This window comes from Sapajus apella, unplaced genomic scaffold (genome assembly GCF_009761245.1).
Source record: "Sapajus apella isolate SASKATOON/1434 unplaced genomic scaffold, GSC_monkey_1.0 scaffold127, whole genome shotgun sequence".
Classification (NCBI taxonomy): Eukaryota; Metazoa; Chordata; class Mammalia; order Primates; family Cebidae; genus Sapajus; species Sapajus apella.
This window is the reverse complement of record NW_022437067.1, coordinates 743708-767148: the sequence shown is the minus strand read 5'-3', so window position 1 is coordinate 767148 and position 23441 is coordinate 743708. Positions and strand designations below refer to the sequence as shown.

The window sequence follows — 23441 nt, the reverse complement described above, 5'->3', positions numbered from 1 at the left end:
CAGCCTGGGTGACAGAACAAGACTTCTCTTAAAAAAAAAAAAAAAGATTTCCCCAATTACCGAGAACTCAGGAAGCAACATGAGAGCTTGGGTACACAAAACAAGCGTTTCATTCCAGGATGAAAAAAATTCCCATACCCATCGCCCTTCTTGTGCCCTAGTCAATTTCTTCTCCCATTTTACATTTTCCCATTTCGGGCACAGTAAATGCGGATGTTTATCTCCCATGGTCGCCGTCCTGAGATTCAGGATGTGACTTTTCAAGTCAAGAGGATAACCTGACATATGGAAAGGGAATTACTCCTTTTGTCCACCTCTCCTGGAAGGTTCTAATTCCATAGGTTTGGAGTGGGGCCTTGGGAGTTAGGGGTTAGCACCTTACCCAGTTTGTCTGCACAGGCACTGTCAGCTTTAAAATCACATTGTAAAAGGCCAGGCATGGTGGCTCACGCCTGTAATCCCAAGACTCTGGGAGGCAAAGGTGGGCGGATCACGAGGTCAGGAGTTCGAGACCAGCCTGACCAACACGTGAAACCCTGTCTCCACTAAAAATACAAAAATCAGCTGGGCATGGTGGGGCATGCAGTAATCCCAGCTACTTAAGAGGCTGAGGCAGGAGAATAGCTTGAACCCGGGAGGCGGAGGTTGCAGTGAGCCGAGATCGGGCCACTGCACTCCAGCCTGGGCGACAGAGCAAGATTCCGTCTCAAAAAAATAAAAATTACATTGTAAAAGGCCAAGCGCAGAGGCTGACGCCTGTAATCCCAGCACTTTAGGAGGCCAAGAAGGGCGGACCACCTGAGGTCAGGAGTTCGAGACTAACCTGGCCAACACGGAGAAACCTGTCTCTACCAAAAACACAAAAATTAATTAGCTGGGCGCCTGTGGTTCCAGCTACTCGGGAAGCTGAGGCAGGAGAATCGCTTGAACCCGAGATGAGGAGGTTGCAGTGAGCCGAGATCCCGCCACTGCACTCCAGCCTGGGCGACAGAGCGAGACTCCGACTGCAAAGTAAATACACAAATAAATAAAATCACACCGTAAAAGCTCTCCCTGCCCTGTTTCTGCATAAGGTTCAGAGTTAAACTCCGGGATGGGCCTTTACAAGACGCGCCTCACGAGGTAACCAGCAAGTAAATGGGGCAGGCTCCACCCACCGCCAAACTGGGGGCCCCAGGGGTCAAGGGGTCTAACGCGGCGTCCCAAGCGAAGGCACCGTTACTCGCTAGCCTCGCGGCCGGCGCGGGCATTGGGGCCGGAAGCAGTCGGTTTCCGGCGGCCGGCCACGCGTTCCGCGCAGGCGCAAACTGCTCCCACAGCAGGAGTCGCTCCGCTCGGCGCCCTGATTCGTGCGTCACCAGCCCGCGCCGAGGTGGGAAGTGTGGCTCAAGGCGCTGATTCTTCTGGAGTCCTGGGCCTGAGCAAGCGCTGTCTTATCAATCCGCGCCCAAGCAGGAAGTGCCGCTCAGGGCGAGCCCCAGGCTCAGTCTCGAGTTTTGTGGCGGAGGCCGGCTCACGTCATCATTAGGCGCCAACGCAGGAAGTGACGACACTCCTCGCGCGCGCCTGTCGCTGTTCGCTGTTTTTTCTCAGGCTCCTGGACCGGTGGCGGCAGCGGTGGCAGCGGCGGCAGCGGCGGCAGCGGCGGCGGCGACGTAGGGGTGAGTGGCGGTTGGGCGGACTAGATGTGGGAGCGCGACGAGAACTGCGCACAGTGCTCTCCCATCCCAGCAAGACTCGGAGCTTGGCGGACGTGGGGCCGGGGGCGAGCGACACCCTGGCTTCCCCGGCCAGTCTCATCCCGCGCGGAACTTCGGGTGGTGGAGGCGGCGGGCCCAAACGCTCCCTGGAGCCAGCGTCTGCCAGGCTGAGCCTCCGGTGTGCCTGGAGCCAGCGTCTGCCAGGCTGAGCCTCCGGTGTGCCTGACGGAGCCCCAGGAAATAGCCCCGCGGCTGGTCAGGTGGCCTTGTTCGCGAGCACCTCTCGGAGCACCTTTCACTGCGGCCTCAGGGGCAGCTGTCCAGTGTGCTAGCGGCTTCGCGTGTCCCGGTGGTCTTTCTAGCGGATCGTGACAGTAAAAGCAGTACTTGCTGAGTGGCAGGTCCTGAGCCAAGAGCCCTTAAATGGGTGATCTTTAATCCGCGGTCGATACTGTCACGTAGGTGTTGTTACTCTGGTTGTGCAGAAGACTAAACTGAGGGGAATTACGTGACCCAAGACCATACAAGAATGGCGGAAAAGAGATTTGATTTCAAGCAGTCACCTTTCAGAGCCCATCTCTCTTTTGTCGCCCATGCTACAGTGCTGTGGCTGTTTGTGAGCACACTGGAACTCCCGGGCTCCAGCGGTCTTCCTATCTCAGCTTGCAGAGTACCTAGAAGTACAGGCGCCCGCCACTTTGCCTGGCTTACAACTTATCTTTTTTTTTTTTTTTTTTTTTGGAGACAAGGTCTTGCTCTGTAGCCCACGCTGGGGTGCAGTGACACAATCTCGGCTCACTGCAACCTCCGCCTTTTGGGTTCAAGCGATTCTCCTGCCTCAGCCTCCCGAGTAGCTGGAATTACAGGCACCCGCCACCACGCCCAGCTGCTAATGTTTGTATTTTTACTAGAGACAGGTTTTCGCCATGTTAGCCAGGCTGGTCTTCAACTCCTGACCTTGAGATCCACCTGCTTCAGCCTACAACTTAACCTTTTTTTTTTTTTTTTTAATGGACTGAGTCTTTGTCATCCAGGCTGGAGTGCAGTGGCAATCTTGGTTCACTGCAGCTTTGAGTTCTCCAATTCAAGTGATCCTCTTGCCTCAACCCCCTAAGTAGCCAGGAATACAGGCCCACGCCACCACAGTTGGCTGATTTTTGTATTTTTTTGTAGAGAGGGGGTTTTGCCATGTTGCCCAGGCTGCTCTTCAACTCCTTTGTTCAAGGAGTCCTTCAGCCTCGGCCTCTAAAAGTGCTAGGGTTACCGTCTTGAGCCACTGTACCTGGCCAACACTTTTCATTCTTAATGAGGATTTATTCTGAATCCAAAAGTGACTCAGTTCAAGCGTTCAGAAACAATGGAGCATCTAATCATAGCTTGCTGTGTCCTGATGTAGGCTGAATTATTTTTCTTTTTGCAGTGTTTTAACTCAAATGGGTGATGAAAAGGACTCTTGGAAAGTGAAAACTTTAGATGAAATTCTTCAGGAAAAGAAACGAAGGAAGGAACAAGAGGAGAAAGCAGAGATAAAACGCTTAAAAAATGTAAGCCATGTTTTTTAAGTAAGTGGTTTTCTTAAAGGAGATTTAATTTCTTTGCCCTCATTTTTCCATTAGAACAACGCTTCTTCGGTGAAGTTCTTTTGTACTTCCAAATGTCGCAGGTGAGCCCAAAATCTATTCTAAAAATTACCAAAAATATTCAGATATTCAGTTAACAATTAAGGCAGATTGTTAACACACTAAAACTGTATCTAGATTGGGCATATGTGGAGAATAAAATATTTTGAATGTTAAGTCATTAAGAAAATTGGACTAATTTTTCTCATTTCATTATTAGTGTATTCATAATACTATTTCCAAGTATTTTTAATGTAGTGGGAACTTGCCTTGAAATTAACAGAAATGTTTTACACCCTTCTTGGTTTGCATAAGTGTATTCAGAAAAGCGTGTTAGTAATTTGGTAAGAGGTATTGGCAAAGTCCTCTTCCGGTAAGATTCCCAACATCATTCTGGGATGTTTGCGAGTACAGGCATACCTTGTTTGATTGCACTTCGCTTCACAGGTACCGTAATTTTTCCAAATTAAAGGTTTGTAGCAACTCTGCATTGAGCATTTTTCCAATAGCATGTGCTCACTTTGTTAGCTTTTTTTTTTTTTTTTTTTAAGACGGAGTTGTGCTTGATTGCCCAGGCTGCAGTGCATTGGCACGATCTCGGCTCACTGCAGCCTCTGCCTCCCGGGTTCAAACAATTCTCCTGTCTCAGCCTCCCAAGTTACAGATGCTTGCCACCACGCCCAGCTAATTTTTGTATTTTTAGCAGAGACGGAGTTTCACCCTGTTGGTCAGGCTGGTCTCAAACTCTGACTTCAGGTGATCCACCGGCCTCGGCCTCCCGAAATGCTGGGATTGCAGGCATGAGCCACCTGGCCCAGCCTAAACCAACTTTCATATGCGCTGGGAAACCAAAATGCTTGTGCGACTCACTTTATTGTGGTGTACTAGAGCCAAACCTAAAGTATCTCCAAGGTATGCCTGTACCGTTTGAGGTATCATCAAGTATTTGGTTTGTAAAATATTCCTTAGGACTCACTTTTGGTTCATATAAGCAACTAACATACTCGGCATAGAATCTGATGTCCCTTGTCATACATCCTATTTTTTAATTTCTCATCTCAGGTTTTCGATTACAGGGGGTTGTAATTTTTATGTCATGGGATTTGAATGAAAGCTTATTATATGTGGTAATATTCAGAGTATATATGAAAGTTTGTTTTTGGATATTGGCCAGGTTTGATTATCATTAAAAATACTTGTATCTACAAATAAAAAAGAATTGATCTATAAAGAAAATGATTAACTTTCTCTTTGCTTCTTAGTCTGATGACCGGGATTCCAAGCGGGATTCCCTTGAGGAGGGGGAGCTGAGAGACCACCGCATGGAGATCACGATAAGGAACTCCCCATACAGAAGAGAAGACTCTATGGAAGACAGGTGAGCGGCTGTGCAGAAGCCCAAGGGCGACTGGCAAAGACACTGAGCGCTGTCCATAGCCGTGGCCTGGCCCGTCTTTCCTAGGGTTACTGTGACAGTGTATTGTTGTAACTTGAAGTTTACATCACCCTTGTGAGTGACTCTCATGTAGTATGCTTTGTCACCTCATGCCCTTGCCCTTTCTTCCTGTAAAGAAGTTTGCCATGTGTTGAAATGCTTAACAAAATTTACTGTGTAAGATTTTGCACAGGCTGGGCCCGTTGACTCATGCCTGTTATCCCTGCACTTTGGGAGGCCAAGGCGGATGGATCACCTGAGGTCAGGAATTCGAGACCAGTCTGGCCAACATGGTGAAACCCCATCTTAAAAGAAAAGGAAAAGATTTTGCGCAAATAAAGTGGAATGCTGAAAGATACCTGAGGGCCGCTGATCAGGAATGTTCATACTGGCCAGGTGTGGTAGCTCATGCCTGTAATCCCAGCACTTTGGGAGGCCAAGGCAGCTTCAGGAGTTTGAGATCAGCCTGGGCAACATAGGGAGACCTCCTCTCTACACAAAGTAAAAAACGAAGAAGATGAGAAAAACCAAATGAGTTTCCCTGCCATAGCCAGGTGCCACTCATGGTCATTGTTGGAAACAGATGGTAGGTGCCACAAAGAAAAGTTAGCACTGGGACAGCGGATTTCTCAGTAAAGCAATTTTTACTTTCTGGACTGCAGGAAGGGTGCCCTCACTGACCATCTTGCCACGACAGTACAACGAACAAAGGAAAAGCAGACATACTTAACCTTTATGCATTTTGGGTTGTCCTTGCTGCTGTGTCTGATTTCCATTGGCTGGAGCCAGACCTCACAATTTAAACTAAAACCCAATTGGCTAACAACTTTAAAACTTTTTTTTTTATTTTTGAGATGGAGTCTTGCCCTGTCACCAGGCTGGAGTGCAGTGGCATGACCTCGGCTTACTGCAACCTCCGTCTACCGGGTTTAAGCAATTCTCCTGCCTCAGCCTCCCGAGTAGCTGGGACTACAGGCATGTGCCACCATGCCCAGCTAATTTTTGTATTTTTAGTAAAGATGGGGTTTCACCATGTTGGCTAGGATGGTCTCGATCTCTTGACCTCGTGATCCGCCCACCTTGGCCTCCCAAAGTGCGGGGATTGCAGGCAGGAGCCACCGTGCCTGGCCTTAAAACTTTTTTAAACAGGTGAAAGCAGTGGCGAGCTGTGATATGTCTGTGGGCATGTTGAGCACAGGTGTCTTGGTTAAAGTACAAGGACGTAGCATGTACTACGTGCCTCTGCCTTTTGGATTGAAGTGATTCTCCTGCCATAGCCTCCTGAGTAGCAGGTATTACAAGCAAGTGCCACCATGCCCAGCTAAATTTTTTTTCTTTTTTTGTATTTTTAGTAGAGACCGGGTTTGACGCTGTGGTCAGGCTAGTCTTAAACTTCTAATCTCAGGTACTCTGCCCGTTTCACCCTCCCAAAGTGCTGGGATTACTGGCATGAGCCACCACACCCTGCCAAAAGTGTAGAATCTTTGAATAGCTTTATTAAGGAATAAATAACATAAAATGAGCTGACCATATTTAAATGTGGTGTGAAAGGCCGGAAGTGGTGGCTCATGCCTGTAGTCCCAGCACTTTGGGAGGCCGAGGCAGGCAGATCTCCTGAGGTCAGGAGTTCAACATCAGTCTGGCCAACATGGTGAAACCCCGTCTCCACTATAAATATATAAATTGCCGGGCGCGGTGGCTCAAGACTGTAATCCCAGCACTTTGGGAGGCCGAGGCGGGTGGATCACGAGGTCAAGAGATCGAGACCATCCTGGTCAACATGGTGAAACCCCGTCTCTACTAAAACTACAAAAAATTAGCTGGGCATGGTGGCGCGTGCCTGTAATCCCAGCTACTCAGGAGGCTGAGGCAGGAGAATTGCCTGAACCCGGGAGGCGGAGGTTGCGGTGAGCCGAGATCGCGCCATTGCACTCCAGCCTGGGTAACAAGAGCGAAACTCCGTCTCAAAATAAATAAATAAATAAATAAAAATAAAATAAATAAATAAATATATAAATTAGCCTGGCATGGTGGTGCACACCTGTAGGGAGGCTGAGGCAGTAGAATTGCTTGAACCTGGGAGGCAGAGGTTGCAATGAGCCAAGATTGCACCACTGCACTCCAGCCTGGGCAACCGAATGACACTCCATTTCAAAAAAATAAAAATAAGGTTGGGCACAGTGGTTCATGCCTGTAATCCCAGCACTTTGGGAGGCCGAGGCGGGCAGATCACAAGGTCAGGAGTTCGAGACCAACCTGGCTAACTTGGTGAAACCCCATCTCTACTAAAAATACAAAAACTAGCTGGGTATTGTGGTGGGTGCCTGTTGTCCCAGACGCTCTGGAGGCCGAGGCAGGAGAATTGCTTGAACCTGGGAGGTGGAGAGTGTAGTGAGCCGAGATTGCACCATTACACTCCAGCCTGGGCGACAGAAAAATAAATAAATAAATTAATAATTAATTAATTTTGTTGCCTAGGCTGACCAAAATACACACACACACACACACACACACACACACACACACACGTGTCCATTAAACTATCACCACAGTCAAGCGAATGAACCTGCCCTCATCCCCTACAGGTCCCCTGAGAGGCATTTCCTTCCCTCTCCACACAACATCGATTTCTTAGATTTTTTTATCTGAATCTTATTTTTTTTTTTTTTTTTGAGAAGGAGTTTCGCTCTTTTGCCCAGGCTGGAGTGAAATGGCATGCTCTTGGCTTACCGCAACCTCTGCCTCCCCGCAACCTCTGCCTCCCAGGTTCGAGGAATTCTCCTGCCTCAGCTTCCCAAGTAGCTGGGATTACAGGTGTGCACCACCTCGCCTGGCTAATTTTTGTATTTTTAAATAGAGACCAGGTTTCAATATGTTGGTCAGGCTGGTCTCGAATCCCTGACCTCGTGATCCGCCTGCCTCAGCCTTCCAAAGTGTAGGGATTATAGGCGTGAGCCACCTCACCTGGCTTCATGTAATTTTTTAAATGATGTTTCAGCTTCATTCTTAGTTGAATCTTGCATTTTTCTGGGTTGGAGAAACCTGATGCATCTTACCACTTTCTCAAGCATGATGTGGTGCTGTTTTGTTTTATTTCAGAGGAGAAGAAGATGATTCTTTGGCCATCAAACCACCCCAGCAAATGTCTCGGAAAGAAAAAGCTCATCACAGAAAAGATGAAAAGAGAAAAGAGAAACGTAGGCATCGTAGCCATTCAGCAGAAGGGGGTACAGAAGCATTTATTTTCTTTGACGTCGTGTTCAAGTGTGGTTTCTTTCCTATTCCTACTCTTCTGCCTTCCCCAGAGCACCACTGAAAAAGGAGAGAGAGAAAGTTCTAGCTAAACGCGTCCATGTGTTCCAGACTGTTCAGAAGGCTGTTCCATTTCTCCTCTGATGTTTTCTCCCCAGTACAGTGTTTTGGAGCAGTTTGTTTACATTTAAAATGACCTTAATTCCACAAGTACGGGAGAAAACACACCAAAATGGGTATTTGGTCAAGTCCAAATATGGATTTGGCTTGATCAGTTTGCTCTCATACCAGCAACAGCGCGTTCTTATGGGTGTTAGGCCAATGGGACCTGCAGCCTGATGGAAGTCTCATTTTATACATGTAGTCGATTAACATGGCTTCATCACACAGTGCAGAAGCCCACTCGTAGCAAAGCTTTGTTCTGTAGTCTTTATGGATAGTGTTCTTTTAAAATTATAAAACTGATATTTTAATTACCCTTGATTCAGAATAGAAAGCTTTTAAAACAAACGTTACGGTTCTGCTCTTCAGTGATATCAGAATTGTGTTTTTTCTTCATTCTTTATGATTAGATGCTTACTGCAGGTAGTTTTCTATTTTCAAAGTTTTTTATTAAACATAAAATCATGATTATTCAACTGGGTGCGGTGGTCCATGCCTATAATCCCAGCACTTTTGGGAGGACGAAGATGGAGGATCACTTGAGCCCAGGAATTCAAGACCAACCTGGCCAATATACCGAGATCCCGTCTATTTAAAAAAAAAAAAATCAGGATTATTTAACATCATTATTTAAATATATGGTGTTCTTTACTTCATTTAATGTCATTTTCATGTAAGTTTTTTTGTTTTGTTTTGTTTTTTTGAGATGGAGTCTGACTCCTGTCGCCCAGGCTGGAGTGCAGTGGTGTGAACTCGGCTCACTGCAATCTCCACCTCCCGGGTTCAGGCAATTCTCCTGCATCATTCTCTGAGTAGCTGGGATTACAGGCATCCACCACCACACCCGGCTGATTTTTGTATTTTTAGTAGAGACGAGGTTTCACCACATTGGCCAGGCTGGTCTCGAACTCCTGACCTCAGGTGATCTACCTGCCTCTGCCTCCCAAAGTGCTGAGATTACAGGCACAAGCCACCATGCCCAGACCTTTTTTTTTTTTTTTTCCTTGTTGAGAAAGAGCTTTGCTTTTGTCGCCCAGGCTGGAGATCGGTGGCAAAATCTCGGCTCACTGCAACCTCCGTCTCCCCAATTCAAGCGAGTCTCCTGCCTCAGCCTCCGGAGTAGCTTGGATTACAGGCACCCGCCACGATGCCCAGCTAATTTTTGTATTTTTAGTAGAGATGGGGTTTCACCGTGTTGACCAGGCTTGGTCTTGAACTCCTGATCTCAGGTAATCTGTCCGCCTTGGCCTCCCAGTGTTGGAATTACAGGCGTGAGCCACTGCATCCAGACTCATGAAATTTTTGAAGTGAGGTTTCTTTGCATGACACTTTATTTCTCATTAGGGAAGCATGCTAGAGTGAAAGAAAAAGAAAGAGAGCACGAACGTCGGAAACGCCATCGAGAAGAACAGGATAAAGCTCGCCGGGAATGGGAAAGACAGAAGAGGAGGGAGATGGCGAGGGAGCATTCCAGGAGAGAGAGGTGAGAGGGCCGGCTCCGCTCAGGACTCTTCTAATGGAAGGGTTGTCATGATGTGTCCTGTCACAGTATGAAAGAAGCATTTGGTAATAGAAGTCACATTTGGTGTAGAAGTGGTAGACGTGGAAATAGCACAGTGAACGCCGCACAAGGCTGATCAAGAGAGCTGTCCCTCAGGAGGGGCTTGTTACTGCATCTGGAGTCACGAATGGGTGTGATTTGATTGAGGGAAGACAATAAAGGGATCAGAAATCTGCACGTCTGGCCGGGCGCGGTGGCCCCTGCCTGTAATCCCAGCGCTTTCGGAGGCCGAGGCAGGTGGATCACCTGAGGTCAGGAGTTCCAGACGCAGCCTGGCCAACATGGTGAAACCCCATCTCTACTAAAAATACAAAAATTAGCCAGGCGTGGTGGTGGGCGCCTGTAATCCCAGCTACTTGGTAGGCTGAGGCTGGAGAATTACTTGAACCTGGGAGACAGAGGTTGCAATGAGCTCGGATCGAGCCACTGCACTCCAGCCTGGGTGAGAGAGCAAGATTCAGTCTGGGAAAAAAAAAACCCAGAAATTTGTGCCTCTGATTCCTCCCAAGGGAGGTTGGGCAAGGGAGATCAGGAGTTGCCCTGAGCAGGGCCTGACTCTGCTGGTGGGCTTGTCCTCAGCCTGGTGGCAGTCGATCAGGAGGAAGCTGGAGCTCAGAGTTAGAATCCAGGTGTGATGCAGTGAAGGCTGAGGCCAGGCACACAACAGGGGAGGTGGAAAGGAAAGCACAGTGGGCAGGGATGAACTACTCAGACCTGACGGCTGGCTCCAGGCAAGGAGGAGTGGAGCTGTAAGGGATTCTGGGTGTGGGGCATCAGGATGGGATGGAAAGAGGGTTCCTCTGCAACAAAGGTGAGATCTGCATGTGTGTTCAGAAGTGTTTTTAAGCTGTTTAGTCCAGAGTGGAGTCATTTCAGAGAGCACCAGTCAGGCCACATCCATGAGTTCCCACAGTGAATGCTGTCGATAACTGTCTTTGGTGCAGCTGACTCTTCACCTGTTCATTCAGGAGGTGCTGAGCATCTGCTCCATTCTGAGGTCTCCCGGCCAAGAAGACGAGGGAAGCAGACTGCTTAGGGTTCTCTGGGTCACACCAGAAATAGGCTCTGGTCCTTTCAAACAACAGGAAAAAGAACAATAAAAAAGGGGATTACAGGCTCACACCTGTAATCCCAGCACTTTAGGAGGCTGAGGTGGGAGGATCCCTTGAGCCTGGAAGGTCAAGGCTGCAGTGACCTGAGATTGCACCAGTGCACTCCAGCATGGTCAACAGAGTGAGACGGTCTCAAAAAGAAGAAGGGAGAGCCCTTAGAGAAGAAAACAGTTAACTTGATGGAAAAAGAAAAAAAAAGAGAAGGGAGATCCCAAAAACCTTGAAACAGTCCGGAAATAGAGACACTGGACTCTTGGGACTCCTGGCCATTAGTCTGTATGTTCCCCTTTGTAAGCTCAGATTCCCAAGAAAGAACATCACTGTAGCCCCAAATCTGTTCTCTGTACCAGGAAAAAAGCTACAGGCCAGGTGCAAGTGGGCCCACCTCTGCATTGAGGCTGAGTCCAGAGAAAGCCTGCGAGCCAGCCTGCTGCAGGGAAGGGAGGAGTCTGAAGTGGAAGGGTGTGGGCCATGATGGCTGCCAGCAGGCTGCAGCCAGGGCTGGGTGTACAGCATGTAAAGATGATGAGAGGAGCCCGGGCGGTGGCTCACGCCTGTAATCCCAGCACTTTGGGAGGCTGGGAGGGTGGATCACGAGGTCAAGAGATCCAGACCATCCTGGCCAACATGGTGAAACCCCATCTTTAAAAAAATACAAAAAATTAGCCAGGCGTGGTAGTGCGTGAAACCGGAAAACGGAAGTTGCAGTGGGCCAGGATCATGCCACTGCACTCCAGCCTGGCGATAGAGCAAGACTCCATTGCGAAGAAAAAAGAGATTATGAGAGGAGCGCTGGTTCTCGTTGATGCCTAAGGATGTGGGAGACACTGAGGCCCAGAGATCAAGGTCTGAGACCACTGGGGGGTGAGCAGCGTTTCAAGTTGTAGAGCCACAGCCCTACAGCCTCGTGGGGTATCCCCTATTGCTGTGCTGAGGCACATTATCCAAGAAGTAAAGAGACAGGACACAGAAGGACTGGAAAAGACAGCTGGGCTCAGGGGCCACGCCACTTAATGAGCCGAGACAGGCGAGGCCCCGACTGTCCACAAGTGTCTGTATTTATTAGGTACAGTACAAGGCAGAGGGAAAGGTCGTAAGTGAGGTCATCATCTATAGGCTTAGTAATAGGGCATACGTAATCACATGAGTAGCAAGCGAGAGGGCCACCCAATTAGATCACCTCGGCAGAGAGGTGGGCCATGCGCAGTAGTAGAGGGTTGTGTGCAGAAAAGGGATCTGCCTCCATTAGGTCACCGAGGCAAGGAGGTGGGGCTGTGTGCAACAAATGTTGTGCAACACTTCTTACCTGGAGGCTGGAGATTTCAAAGGATTCTTATAGAAGGATGTGCTAAACCAGTGCAGTGGGAGCTGACAGACGTGTGCTCTTCTCTAAGATATTTATGGGAGGATGATTTGAGCCAGCACAGAAGCGAGAAAAGACTGACACGGTGCACAGCCGCCGCGACTGGTCACACCATGGGGGTTCTTCTCCCTCGGTTACTTCCAGGATCTCAGGCCTGAGGCCGACTTCCCACGGGAACTGGATGCAAGGTGCTACAACTCCTTTATCAGGAGGAGAGGCTCCTGCTCCAGGCCTGCCATACGGCATTTGCCCTTTCAGGCAGGGACGCCACCGCCTGGGTCTTTGGTTCTCGTCCTGGTCTGGCTGTTTTCCCATGAACTGCTTCTGTTCTGTGACTGCTCCAGGCATTCCTCCTAGTACAAACTACAATATGGTTATATGGAAGGATTCTATAAATCAGCACTAAATGTGTCGGTACAGCTCTGACTACAATACCTGTATGATTATATAGAAAGATTATACAGAGCTAAGTAGATATAAGTATTAAGTATGATTATATAAGCTAGATATATGTAAGCAGTAAGTTATATCTCAGGCACTAATTGTTCCAACTGTAAACTAATACATGATTATATATAAAGGATTATATAAAGGAAATAGCTCAGTAATAACACTGTAAACTAAGATAGTCTTTGGGTACTAGTTGTGCCTGGGGTTTGCACAGCTCTCCTTCCTTGGTGCCCATGTGGGGGGTTACCCATACTAGTGACCAAATTCTCGTTAATGTATGAAGTGAAGCATCCATGCATGCCTAGCCGTGTGCCAGACACCAAGTGTGCCCGGTCCCCCGAGAATGGAGCTTGGGATAGAAGTGAAGGTTGGTAGATGAAATTTGGGCTGTCATATTTATTTCCCAGAAGTTGAAGACGGGAGAGTGAGCAAAAAGTGTCGGGGTCCGACTTCTGGCCAGGGCCAATTAAGAGCATCCCATCCAGAAATGGGCACAGTAGCATATGCTACTTGGGGAGCTAAAGCCGGAGGGACCACACGAGGCCACCGGGGCAACATTGGGAGACCTTGTCTCTGACAAGAAAGAAACTGATAAAGGAGAATCTGAGAAGCACTGATGCTTGAAAAACTGCTGAGCTGTGGGTAAAAGCAGTAAGAATCTGACCTTCTGGCCTGAGAGCTGCTGCCTTTACTGCCTCCTCTGTGCTTGTGGAGCACAGAGGTTCTGCTGGAAGCACGGCCACAGGACCTGTAGTGCCCTTGCTGTCTTGGGAGGAGATGCTCAGTTCAGAGCAGTGGGCACTGCCCTTGCCCACCAGCATCCTCAGTGGAGGGAAGAAGAAAAGGCCAAGAGGTCTGCTAGAAAGAAGTGCAGTGTGGTTGGGAACAGCTGTGATCTAGCCAGAGATGTGCAGCAGAGACTGGAGAGAGCTCGAGCCACCCGTCCTGACCAGCCCTGAGGGCGTGCCTGTGTGAAAATGATGCCAATACAACCTGCACGTCAGTGTGCTCCCTGTACACGCAACATCCGTGGGCCAAGGAAGCCTTGCTGTGGCTTGAGGTATTTGAGCCCAGCCTCTTTCAGTGTTGGCTAATTGCTAAGCCATGCAGACACAGTGGTGACCCCCGAGGAAGCCAAGGTTGAAAGTTAAAACAGGCATTTGGGAAAGAACAGGGTGTCCATAAGCTATAAGGGGACGGACTTCGCAGACTTCAGTCAGACAGGCCACAAAACACGTGGCAATAAGTAAGGGGAAAACTTAGAATCCAGAATTGTTTGGCCGGGCGCGGTGGCTCACGCCTGTAATCCCAGCACTTTGGGAGGCCGAGGCGGGTGGATCACCAGGTCAAGAGATCGAGACCATCCTGGTCAACATGGTGAAACCCCGTCTCTACTAAAAATACAAAAATTCAGCTGGGCATGGTGGTGCGTGCCTGTAATCCCAGCTACTCAGGAGGCTGAAGCAGGAGAATTGCCTGAACCCAGGAGGCGGAGGTTGTGGTGAGCCAAGATTGTGCCATTGCACTCCAGCCTGGGTAACAAGAGTGAAACTCCGTCTCAAAAAAAAAAAAAAAGAAAAAGAATGCAGAATTGCTACAAATTCATTACCTAAAATTTAAGTATGGCAATATGACCCAAATTGAGGAAAAACATCATCAGTAGAAACTGTCTGTGAGTATTCCAGATGTTCAATTTTGTGAAGACTTGGAAACAAATAACTTGTGGCAGGAACAGTAGAAATTACCCATTCTGAAGAACAGAGAGAAAAACAAGAAAAATGAACAGAGCCTCAGAGACCCGTGGTACATCTGTTGTGCCAAAATACATATAATGGGAGTCCCAGGAGAGAGAGAAAGATATTTTTTAAAATAATGGTTAAAAACTTACCAAATTCTAATTTTTTTAAAAAGTGTCTGGACGTTCAAGAAGTACGGGAAATTTGAACTAGAATAAATACTAAGTCACATCATAGTCAAACTGGGGAGAGCCAAAGAGAAAATGTTGAAAGGCTCAGGGAAGAAGGACCCATCCCGTGAAAGGGGAGCTTTACTACCACTGCCAGCTGACTACTTCTTAGAAACAGCACAGGCCAGAAGGCACTGGAATGGCATACTCAAACTGCTAAAAGAGAAAAGCCCGTCAGCCAGGAATCAAAACTGTTCTACACAGGGAAAGGGAACTGAAGACATTCTTTGAGAAACGAAGACTGGGGAGTCGCTGTTGGCAAGACCTGCCTTAAAGGAAACACTGAAGGACGACCTTCAGGCTGAATGGAGATGACGCCAGATGGTCGCTTGCACGCAGACAGCAAATGTAGGTTGACTTAAATGATCCTGGAAATGTCATTCTTCTCACATCTTAGGTTTTACAGGAACTGTGAGTGTATAAAATAATCACGCTGTGCTGTCATGCGGTGTAGAACACAAACGGACTGCACAGAGAGGAGAGGGAAGAAGGCTGTGTTACAGGTTTCATATTTTACTGGAATTGAGCTAAGATCGTGAGGCATGTTGTGATCCCTAGAGCAACCACCAAGAAAACAGCTTTTTAAAAAGTACAAATACTGAATTGAAATGGTACGCTAAACGTATGTAATTGAAAACCAAAAGAGGGAAGAAAAAAAAACACAGAGCAAAGCAAAAAAGTCAGTCCAACCATACGTGTAACTGTATGAGATGCGAAAGGTCTCCATGCCCCAGCAGGAGGGACAGATTATCAGACAGAAGAACAAGATCCAACTGTGTGCTGTCTGTGAGAGGACGGGAAGAGACGCACCATACAAACACCAGCTCTCATAGGACAGCCTGAATGGCGACAGTAAGACCAGACAAAACAGATGTAAGAACTATTAGAGGCTGGGCGCGGAGGCTTACGCCTGTAATCCTGGCACTTTGGGAGGCCGAGGCAGGTGGATCACGAGGTCAAGAGATTTGAGACCATCCTGGCCAACATGATGAAACCCCGTCTCTACTAAAATATAAAAATTAGCTGGGCATGGTGTCGTGTGCCTGTAATCCCAGCTACTCGGGGAGGCTGAGGCAGAAGAACTGCTCGAACCCAGGAGGCAGAGGTTGCAGTGAGCTGAGATCACACCACCACACTCCACCCTGGCAACAGAGCAAGACTCTGTCTCACCAAGAAAAAAAGAAAAGAAATATTAGAAACCAGCCTGGCCAACATGGTAAAAGCCCGTCTACTAAAAATACAAAAATTAGCTGGGCATGGTGGCACACGCCTGTAGTCCCAGCTACTCGGGAGGCTGAGGTATTATTAGAAGCACTTGGACCCGTGAAGTGGAGGTTACAGTGAGCCAAGGTCGCGCCACTGCACTCCAGCCTGGGGGACATAGTGACACCCTTTCTCAAAAAAATAAATAAATAAATGTTGGAAGCAACAAGGAGCCAAGGACTTGATAGCCACAAAAAGGCCGACACAGCAGGCAGACACAGCAATTATACATGTACATGCATCTAGCCAGAGTCCAAAGTCCATGAAGCAAACACTGATAGAATGCAAAGATATCAATAATTTACTCATTGCAGTTGGAAATGTCAGCTGGGCGCGGTGGCTCATGCCTATAATCCCAGCACTTTGGGAGGCCGAGGAGGGCAGATCACCTGAGGTTGGGAGTTAGAGACCAGCCTGACCAACATGGAGAAACCCTGTCTCTACTAAAAATACCAAAATTAGTCGGGCGTGTTAGTGCATGTCTGTAATCCTAGCTACTTGGGAGGCTGAGAAGGGAGAATCACTTGAACCTGGGAGGCAGAGGTTGCAGTGAGCTGAGATTGCGCCACTGCACTCCAGCCTGGGCAACAAGAGTGAAACTCTGCCTCAAAAAACTATTATTATTTTAAGGAAAACAAAATATTTTGAACTAAGTAAAAATGGAAAACATTGTGTCAAAATTGAGAGATGCAGCTACAGCAATGCTTAGAAAAGGCACTTACATGAAAAAAGGAGGCTGTCAGGTCACAAACCAAGGCTTTCTTCACCTGAAGAGACCGAAGGAAGGAAGGCAGCAGAGGCGTCGCCTGGAGCACTGGGTCCTGGACGGCAGGTGCCCACAAGGAACAGCGCCAGGTGACGGAAATGCTTAAAACTGGCTTGTGGTGATTGATGGGTGCAGAACTTCATCAATTTCCTAGAAATCACTGGACTCAGTGATTGAACTTTATAAGTTAGCTGTACTTCAACTTTTACTTTGAAGTAGGTTAGGATTCCCAGGAATTTGAAAGTAGTACCTGGAATTGTGGAGGCCCTCAGCCTCCTCCAGCAGTGTGGTCTGATGTGGGCCAGCACTGGTCCAGTGCAGGTCACTACTAGACCATGGGCTTTTTGCCATTTATCACATGTGTTCATTTCTCTGCATATCTTGATCCTTTTTTTTTTTTTTTTTTTTAGACGGAGTTTCGCTCTTGTTACCCAGGCTGGAGTGCAATGGCGCGATCTCGGCTCACCGCAACCTCCCGGGTTCAGGCAATTCTCCTGCCTCAGCCTCCTGAGTCGCTGGGATTACAGGCACGCGCCACCATGCCCAGCTGATTTTTTGTATTTTTAGTAGAGACGGGGTTTCACCATGTTGACCAGGATGGTCTTGATCTCTTGACCTTGTAACCCGCCTCGGCCTCCCAAAGTGCTGGGATTACAGGCTTGAGCCACCGCGCCCGGCTGATCCTTTTTTTAAAAGCATATTTTTCTCATTGTATTTGGACTTTAGAGGAACATGAAAAATTAATTAACTCTCACGGATCCATGTTAGCTATTTGGCCACTCCATGAGGCAGCCAAGCACGCATATTTCTGTCACTCATAGTTCCTTCATTCCCAATGACATCTTTTCAGGGAGCTTGCCCTGCCCCTCCCTTATCATATTTGTGCCCACATAGGTGGGAAATGGTGCGGTCTGTGTGCCCAGACAATTCACTGAGTCACGGTCAGCATCGGGGCCTCAGCCTGAGTCTGCGGCCTCTTCCCAACTTTACCCAACAGGCTTTTATGCCTGTCTTTTTAGCCTGTACAGATTTATCTCATAATTAATTTGGGTTTAAAGTTGGTTCTCATACGTACTTAAGGAATTTCTCAAGTTTTAGTGGAGCTGCTGAACAGAAATGCGCTAGAACTGGTGAGTGTTTTTTGTTGTTTTCATGTTTTTGAGACAGGGTCTCACTCTGGCCAAGCAATCTTCTCACCTTGGCCTCCAGCGTAGTTCAGACCACGGTGCTCACCACCACGCCCAGCTGATTTTCTGCTTTTGTCGAGATGGGGTCTCACTATGTCTCCCAAACTAGTCATGTGGCTCATTAATAACAGGACTCTCAGAATGTATATTTTGGCCGGCATAGTGGCTCACACCTGTAATCCCAGCACTTTGGGACGCTAAGGCAGGAGGATCACTTGAGGCCTGGAGTTCAAGAACCCATCTCTACTAAAAATTACACCTGTAATTCCATCAACTTGGGTGGATAAGACATGAGAATTTGAACCCAGGAGGTGGAGGCTGCAGTGAGCCAAGATCGTGCTACCACACTCCAGCCTGAATGACAGAAGGAGACACTGTTTCCAAAAAAAAAAAGGAAAGGAAAAGCAGCCAGGCGTGGTGGCTTATGCCTGTGATCCCAGCACTTTGGGAGGCTAAGGCGGGTGGATCACCAGGTCAGGAGATCAGACCAGTCTGGCCAACATGGTGAAACCCCATCTCTACTAAAATACAAAAAGCCGGCATGGTGACAACACACCTGTAGTCTCAGCTACTGGGGAGGTTGAGGCAGGAGAATCACTTGAACCTGGGAGATGGAGGTTGCAGTGAGCCAAGATCATGCCACTGCACTCCAGCCTGGCGACAGAGTGAGACTTGGTCTCAGAAAAGAAAAAGCTCTTTATGAATTAAACTACATGGAAAGCCCGTTTACAAATCTGGGCCAAAAGCACGCGATAAGCTTTCTGTTTAGGAGGAATGATGGCGGGTGCCTCTTCCAGGGACCGTCTGGAGCAGTTGGAACGGAAGCGAGAGCGGGAACGCAAGATGCGGGAGCAGCAGAAGGAGCAGCGCGAGCAGAAGGAGCGCGAGCGGCGGGCGGAGGAGCGGCGCAAGGAGCGGGAGGCCCGCAGGGAAGGTAGGCGGGGGCGCGCGGCTGTGCCGGGTGGGACGCGAGTCCGCCGCCCCCTGGTGTTGGGCACTTGCTTTCACAGGCGGGCTCTTCGTTCCTGTGCTTGGTTTTTGCCTCTGCCTTTTTTTTGAACCAGAGTCTCACTCAGTCACCCAGGCTGCAGTGCAGTGGCACAAAATCTCTGCCCACTGCAGCCTCCAACCCTCGGATTCAAGCAATTCTCCTTCCTTAGCCTACCAAGTAGCTGGGACTACAGGCGCGCACCACCACGCCCAGCTAATTTTTGTATTCACCATGTTGGCCAGGATGATCTTGATCTCTTGACCTTGTGGCCCATCCGCCTCGGCCTCCCAAAGTGCCGGGATTACAGGTGTGAGCCACTGCACCCAGCCCCTGCCTTTTTTTTTGTTTTGTTTTAACACAGAGTCTCGCTCTGTCACCCAGGCTGGAGTGCAATGGCAAGGTCTCGGCTCACTGCAACCTCTGCCTCCCGGGTTCAAGTGATCCTCCTGCCTTAGCCTGCAGAGTAGCTGGCACTACAGGTGCCCTCCACCACACCTGGCTACTTTTTGAATTTTTAGTAGAAACAGGGTTTCGCCACATTGGCCAGGCTGATCTTGAACTCCTGACCTCAGGTGATCCACTCGCCGTGGCCTCCCAAAGTGCTGGGATTACAAGTATGAGCCACCGTGGCCGGCCAGCCTTTCCTTTTCATTTTCCCAATTTTTAGAAACTGGTAGAATATGGAGAGAGTGTGTGTAAAATTTCCCATCTTAAGCATTTCTGGCGTTGGGTGGTGTGAATGTGTTCACAGTGTTGTGCGACCACCCAGCCACAGAATCCTCGTCCTCTCTCAAAACCAACACCATCCCCGGCGACGGCAGCTTGCCGTCCCCGCCCCGCACTCACCATCCCACCTTCTGTCTCTGGACTTCGCTGCTGGGGTGCCTCCTGTGAGTGGGATCACACAGTCGTTGTCTTCTTGTGACTGGCTTATCACTCAGCAGATTCCTTGGGGATGTCGAGCCGTGGTGGGGGTCGGGGCGATGGAGGAGGAGGAGGACTGGCTGGCTGGCCGTGCTGTTTCCTCTCGGCCTCACTGTCTCCCCCATGCTCCACGTGACTGTCTTGTGTTCAGTGGATTTTTTGGTAGAGAAATGTTTAAATTCCTCTCTCCTTTGATTCATATTCTATCTCTTGACTTTGTGATTCCAGTGGCGATGACACCGAACACCCTGCCGTCACAAAGCGTGAGTTTGCATTATGCCAGGTTAACTGCGGTGACCTACAAAAGCTCGGCTCGGGAGTGCGTATTCAGGGCAGCTTAAACCTGTGCTCGCAGGCTGCAGTCCTTTGAAAAAACACCACAAAGAAAACAAAACAAACTGCTCCTTTAGCGTTCCACCCCACTTCTTTCAGTTGACGTCACCAACTCACGTCTTTATACATTGTCCATGAATGATGACAGCTTTATGAATTGTCCATAAACAGAATCACTTTCTAAATGCGTTAGCCTATTAATCTACGTAGAAAACAAAAGGCAGAGTTAAAAGTCATTGTTAAAACAATGCTTTTTGGCTAATAATGTCTGCGTGTTTTTTTTTTTTTTTTTTTTTTTTTTTTTTGAGACAGAGTCTTGCTCCATTGCCAGGCTCCAGGCTGGAGTGTAGTGGTGCAATCTCGGCTCACTGCAACCTCCGTCTCCCAGGTTTAAGCGATGCTCCTGCCTCAGCCTTCTGAGTAGCTGGGCCTACAGGCAAGAGCCACCAGGCCCAGCTAATTTTTGTATTTTTAGTAGAGACGGGGTTTTACCATGTTGGCTAGGATGATCTCGGTCTCTTGACCTTGCGATCCGCCTGCCTTGGCCTCCCAAAGCGCTGGGATTACAGGCGTGAGCCACCGCGCCCGGCTAATTTCTGCTTTTTAAACATGTTACTCTTAACACATTTAAAGATGCCCTTCATGAACCTTTCTTTCTTCATCCAGCTTCAGGTTTCTGTCTGGTGTCCTTCCGTTGCACCCCACAGAACTTGCAGGAGCACATTCTCCAGGGCAGGTCTAGATCTCGTGGTAATGAACTGCCTCCACTTTTGCGTATCTGGGAGTGTCCTCGTTTCTCCCTCACCTTGGAAAGAAAGTCATCTTATTGTTGTGTTTTCAGGCTTGCCGATGATCTCTTCCGCCTGCCCACTTCTGCCTTTGAGTTTCCGTTGTGAACATGCACTTCTTAGCTCTCAAATTTCTCTCTGGTTTCTTGTTAGATCTTCTGACTATGGATATTCCCATCATGTCACGTGTCGTTTTCTTGATTTTGTCCACATCTAAGTCTTTGTCCAGGACACCTGCCATCAAATGATTTTCAGGGACTGCATCTGTTGGCCTATTTTCTTTCCCTCTGAATGGGACATACTCTCCTGTTTCTTTGTTTCTCTTGTGTTTTTCTTAGTCCAAAAATAGACATTTGATTCTCATATTGTGATTCCTCCTGGTCCCCAGAGTTTAGCACTTGTTGCTTTGATTGTCGGGGCTGTGGGGGGGGATCTTGTGTGAAGATGAGGACTTCACCGGTCTTTTCCCAGCGTGCGCCTTTCCCTGGTCATGTGCAGTCACATTTTAATTTTCCCGTAAATACAGTTGTTTTTTAATGTTCTTGTCCTGAAATGTCTGCCTCCCAAAGGGGGGAAGGAGAGAAATGAAGTGGGGAAAGAGGGGCCCAGTCCTCATGCCGGAAACTCCTTCAGCTTGGGGGGGGGCGGCCGCAGCTGCTGCCTCCTCGTGCCTCTGGGGTAGGAAGCGCAGGCATCGCACAGACCTCTAGGGTGTGAAGGATGGGTCCATCTGCCCACCTAGAACCTAGGTCTGGCAGCTGCGTGCAGGCTGCTGAGTGCCAGGGGTAGGGGGCAGTGGGCTTGGGAGCTGCTCCTGTGCTAAGAGGGGACATTGACCGGAATTAACCACAGTTCACTCTCCAAGATTTCCCCTGAAGTTGCAAACCTTCTGTCGAGCCCAGAGCCCCTCAGCAGTGCACGAGACTGATCCTGCCAATGTAGTTGTTGTATAGGTGGGGAGACTGATTCCCGGTGCTTCCTACTCCATCTTTCCAGAATCTTCTCCCACCCTTCCTTTTTGGCCAGTAAAGATGAGTCTGGAAGGTCCACCTGAGTCCTCGGGCTCACGGCCCCCAGGTTGGAGCTTTTTCTCCCTGGGCTTCTTGGACTCTGACCCTGACTCTGTTGGCGCCGTGTGTGCGCCACGGGTGTGTCTGCCGGCTGTGGGTGTGGGAGATGAGGCAGTTGTGCCCGGGTGGGGCCTTTTGGGGAAGGCAGTGTTGCTAGTGCCGTCTCCCTCCCTGCCCCCCACGCCAGTGTCTGCGCATCACCGAACGATGAGAGAGGACTACAGCGACAAAGTGAAGGCCGGCCACTGGAGTCGTAGCCCGCCCCGGCCGCCTCGGGAGCGGTTCGAGCTGGGAGACAGCCGGAAGCCAGGTGAGGCCAGGCCGGCGCCTGCGCAGAAGCCAGCACCGTGTGAGTCTTTTCTAGGGGGTGTTTGTCATAAATGTGTAAGATTCATTTAAGGAAAGCCCAGCTAAGTGATTTTTTCTTCTGAAGAAAATGGTAGCTGTGCTGGCTGCCGTATTCTCGTGTAGCGAGAGGGACGGAGAGCGTCCGTGTGCAGCCAGCTCGTGTGTTTATCCGGTGGGATATTCGTGACGGCCCCATTGGAAGAGTGGCTCTTCTAGCATCTGTGGATGAGCTGGTTTTTTCTTTTCTTTTCTTTTCTTTTTTTTTTTTTTTTCTTGAGCCAGACTTTCAATTTTTTTCTTGTGTTGTGTTTTTTGTTTTTGTTTTTGTTTAGACGGAGCGTTGCTCTTGTTGCCTAGGCTGGAGTGCAGTGGCGTGATCTTGGCTCACCGGAGCCTCTGTATCTCCCGGGTTGAAGCGGCTCTCCTGCCTCAGCCTCCCGAGTAGCTGGGATTACAGGCATGCGCCACCACGCTTGGCTAATTTTGTATTTTTAGTAGAGATGGGATTTCTCCATGCTGGTCAGGCTGGTCTCAAACTCCCAGCCTCAGGTGATCCGCCTGCCTTGGCCTCCCAAAGTGCTGAGATTATTGCACCCAGCCGGATGAGCTGGTTTTCATACCAAGCGAAGTTAATCATTATGCAAAAGGCACTAGTTTTGGGGTGGTGGTAGCTTGTTTGTTTAAAAACATTTCCCCAATTCACCTTTAATGGTTTATTTCGTAAGTAAAAGAAGAGAAAATGGAAGAGAGAGACCTGCTGTCCGACTTACAGGACATCAGCGACAGCGAGAGGAAGACCAGCTCTGCCGAGTCCTCCTCAGGTACCTGGACCCACCTGGCTGAGGCCTTGACCGCTGCCACCCAGGAGGGCCCGGGTTCACCCTCTGCTCCGCCATCTTTCTCCAGCGGAATCAGGCTCAGGTTCTGAGGAGGAAGAGGAGGAGGAGGAAGAGGAGGAGGAGGAAGGGAGCACCAGTGAAGAATCCGAGGAGGAGGAGGAGGAAGAAGAAGAGGAGGAGGAGGAGGAGACAGGCAGCAACTCTGAGGAGGTTTCAGAGCAGTCCGCCGGTGAGGCGCGTGATGACTGTGTGAGGTGCTGGGGCGTTACCGTAGTGTTAGAAACTGCAGAGGACCAGCCTGGCAGGGGAGGA

At 49.0% G+C, this 23441-nt stretch overlaps 1 protein-coding gene across 13 annotated transcripts in view; it reads left to right on the top strand.

The window, feature by feature from the left end:
* The first annotated feature begins 1358 nt into the window (after nucleotides 1-1358).
* CDK11B (cyclin dependent kinase 11B) overlaps nucleotides 1359-23441 on the top strand; it is a 28814-nt gene continuing 6731 nt past the window's right edge. The window contains exons 1-10 of one of the 13 annotated variants that reach the window (XM_032262108.1): nucleotides 1359-1661; nucleotides 3121-3244; nucleotides 3317-3363; nucleotides 4582-4697; nucleotides 7854-7981; nucleotides 9513-9651; nucleotides 18634-18770; nucleotides 22130-22291; nucleotides 23016-23111; nucleotides 23197-23358. In XM_032262108.1, the coding sequence (XP_032117999.1) occupies nucleotides 3355-3363; nucleotides 4582-4697; nucleotides 7854-7981; nucleotides 9513-9651; nucleotides 18634-18770; nucleotides 22130-22291; nucleotides 23016-23111; nucleotides 23197-23358 (949 nt within the window). In that variant the 5' untranslated portion in view covers nucleotides 1359-1661; nucleotides 3121-3244; nucleotides 3317-3354. Of the gene's footprint in view, nucleotides 1662-3119; nucleotides 3364-4581; nucleotides 4698-7853; nucleotides 7982-9512; nucleotides 9652-18633; nucleotides 18771-22129; nucleotides 22292-23015; nucleotides 23112-23196; nucleotides 23359-23441 lie in introns of those variants that run through there. The other 12 variants (XM_032262112.1, XM_032262117.1, XM_032262109.1 and 9 more) reach the window with 12 other exon arrangements.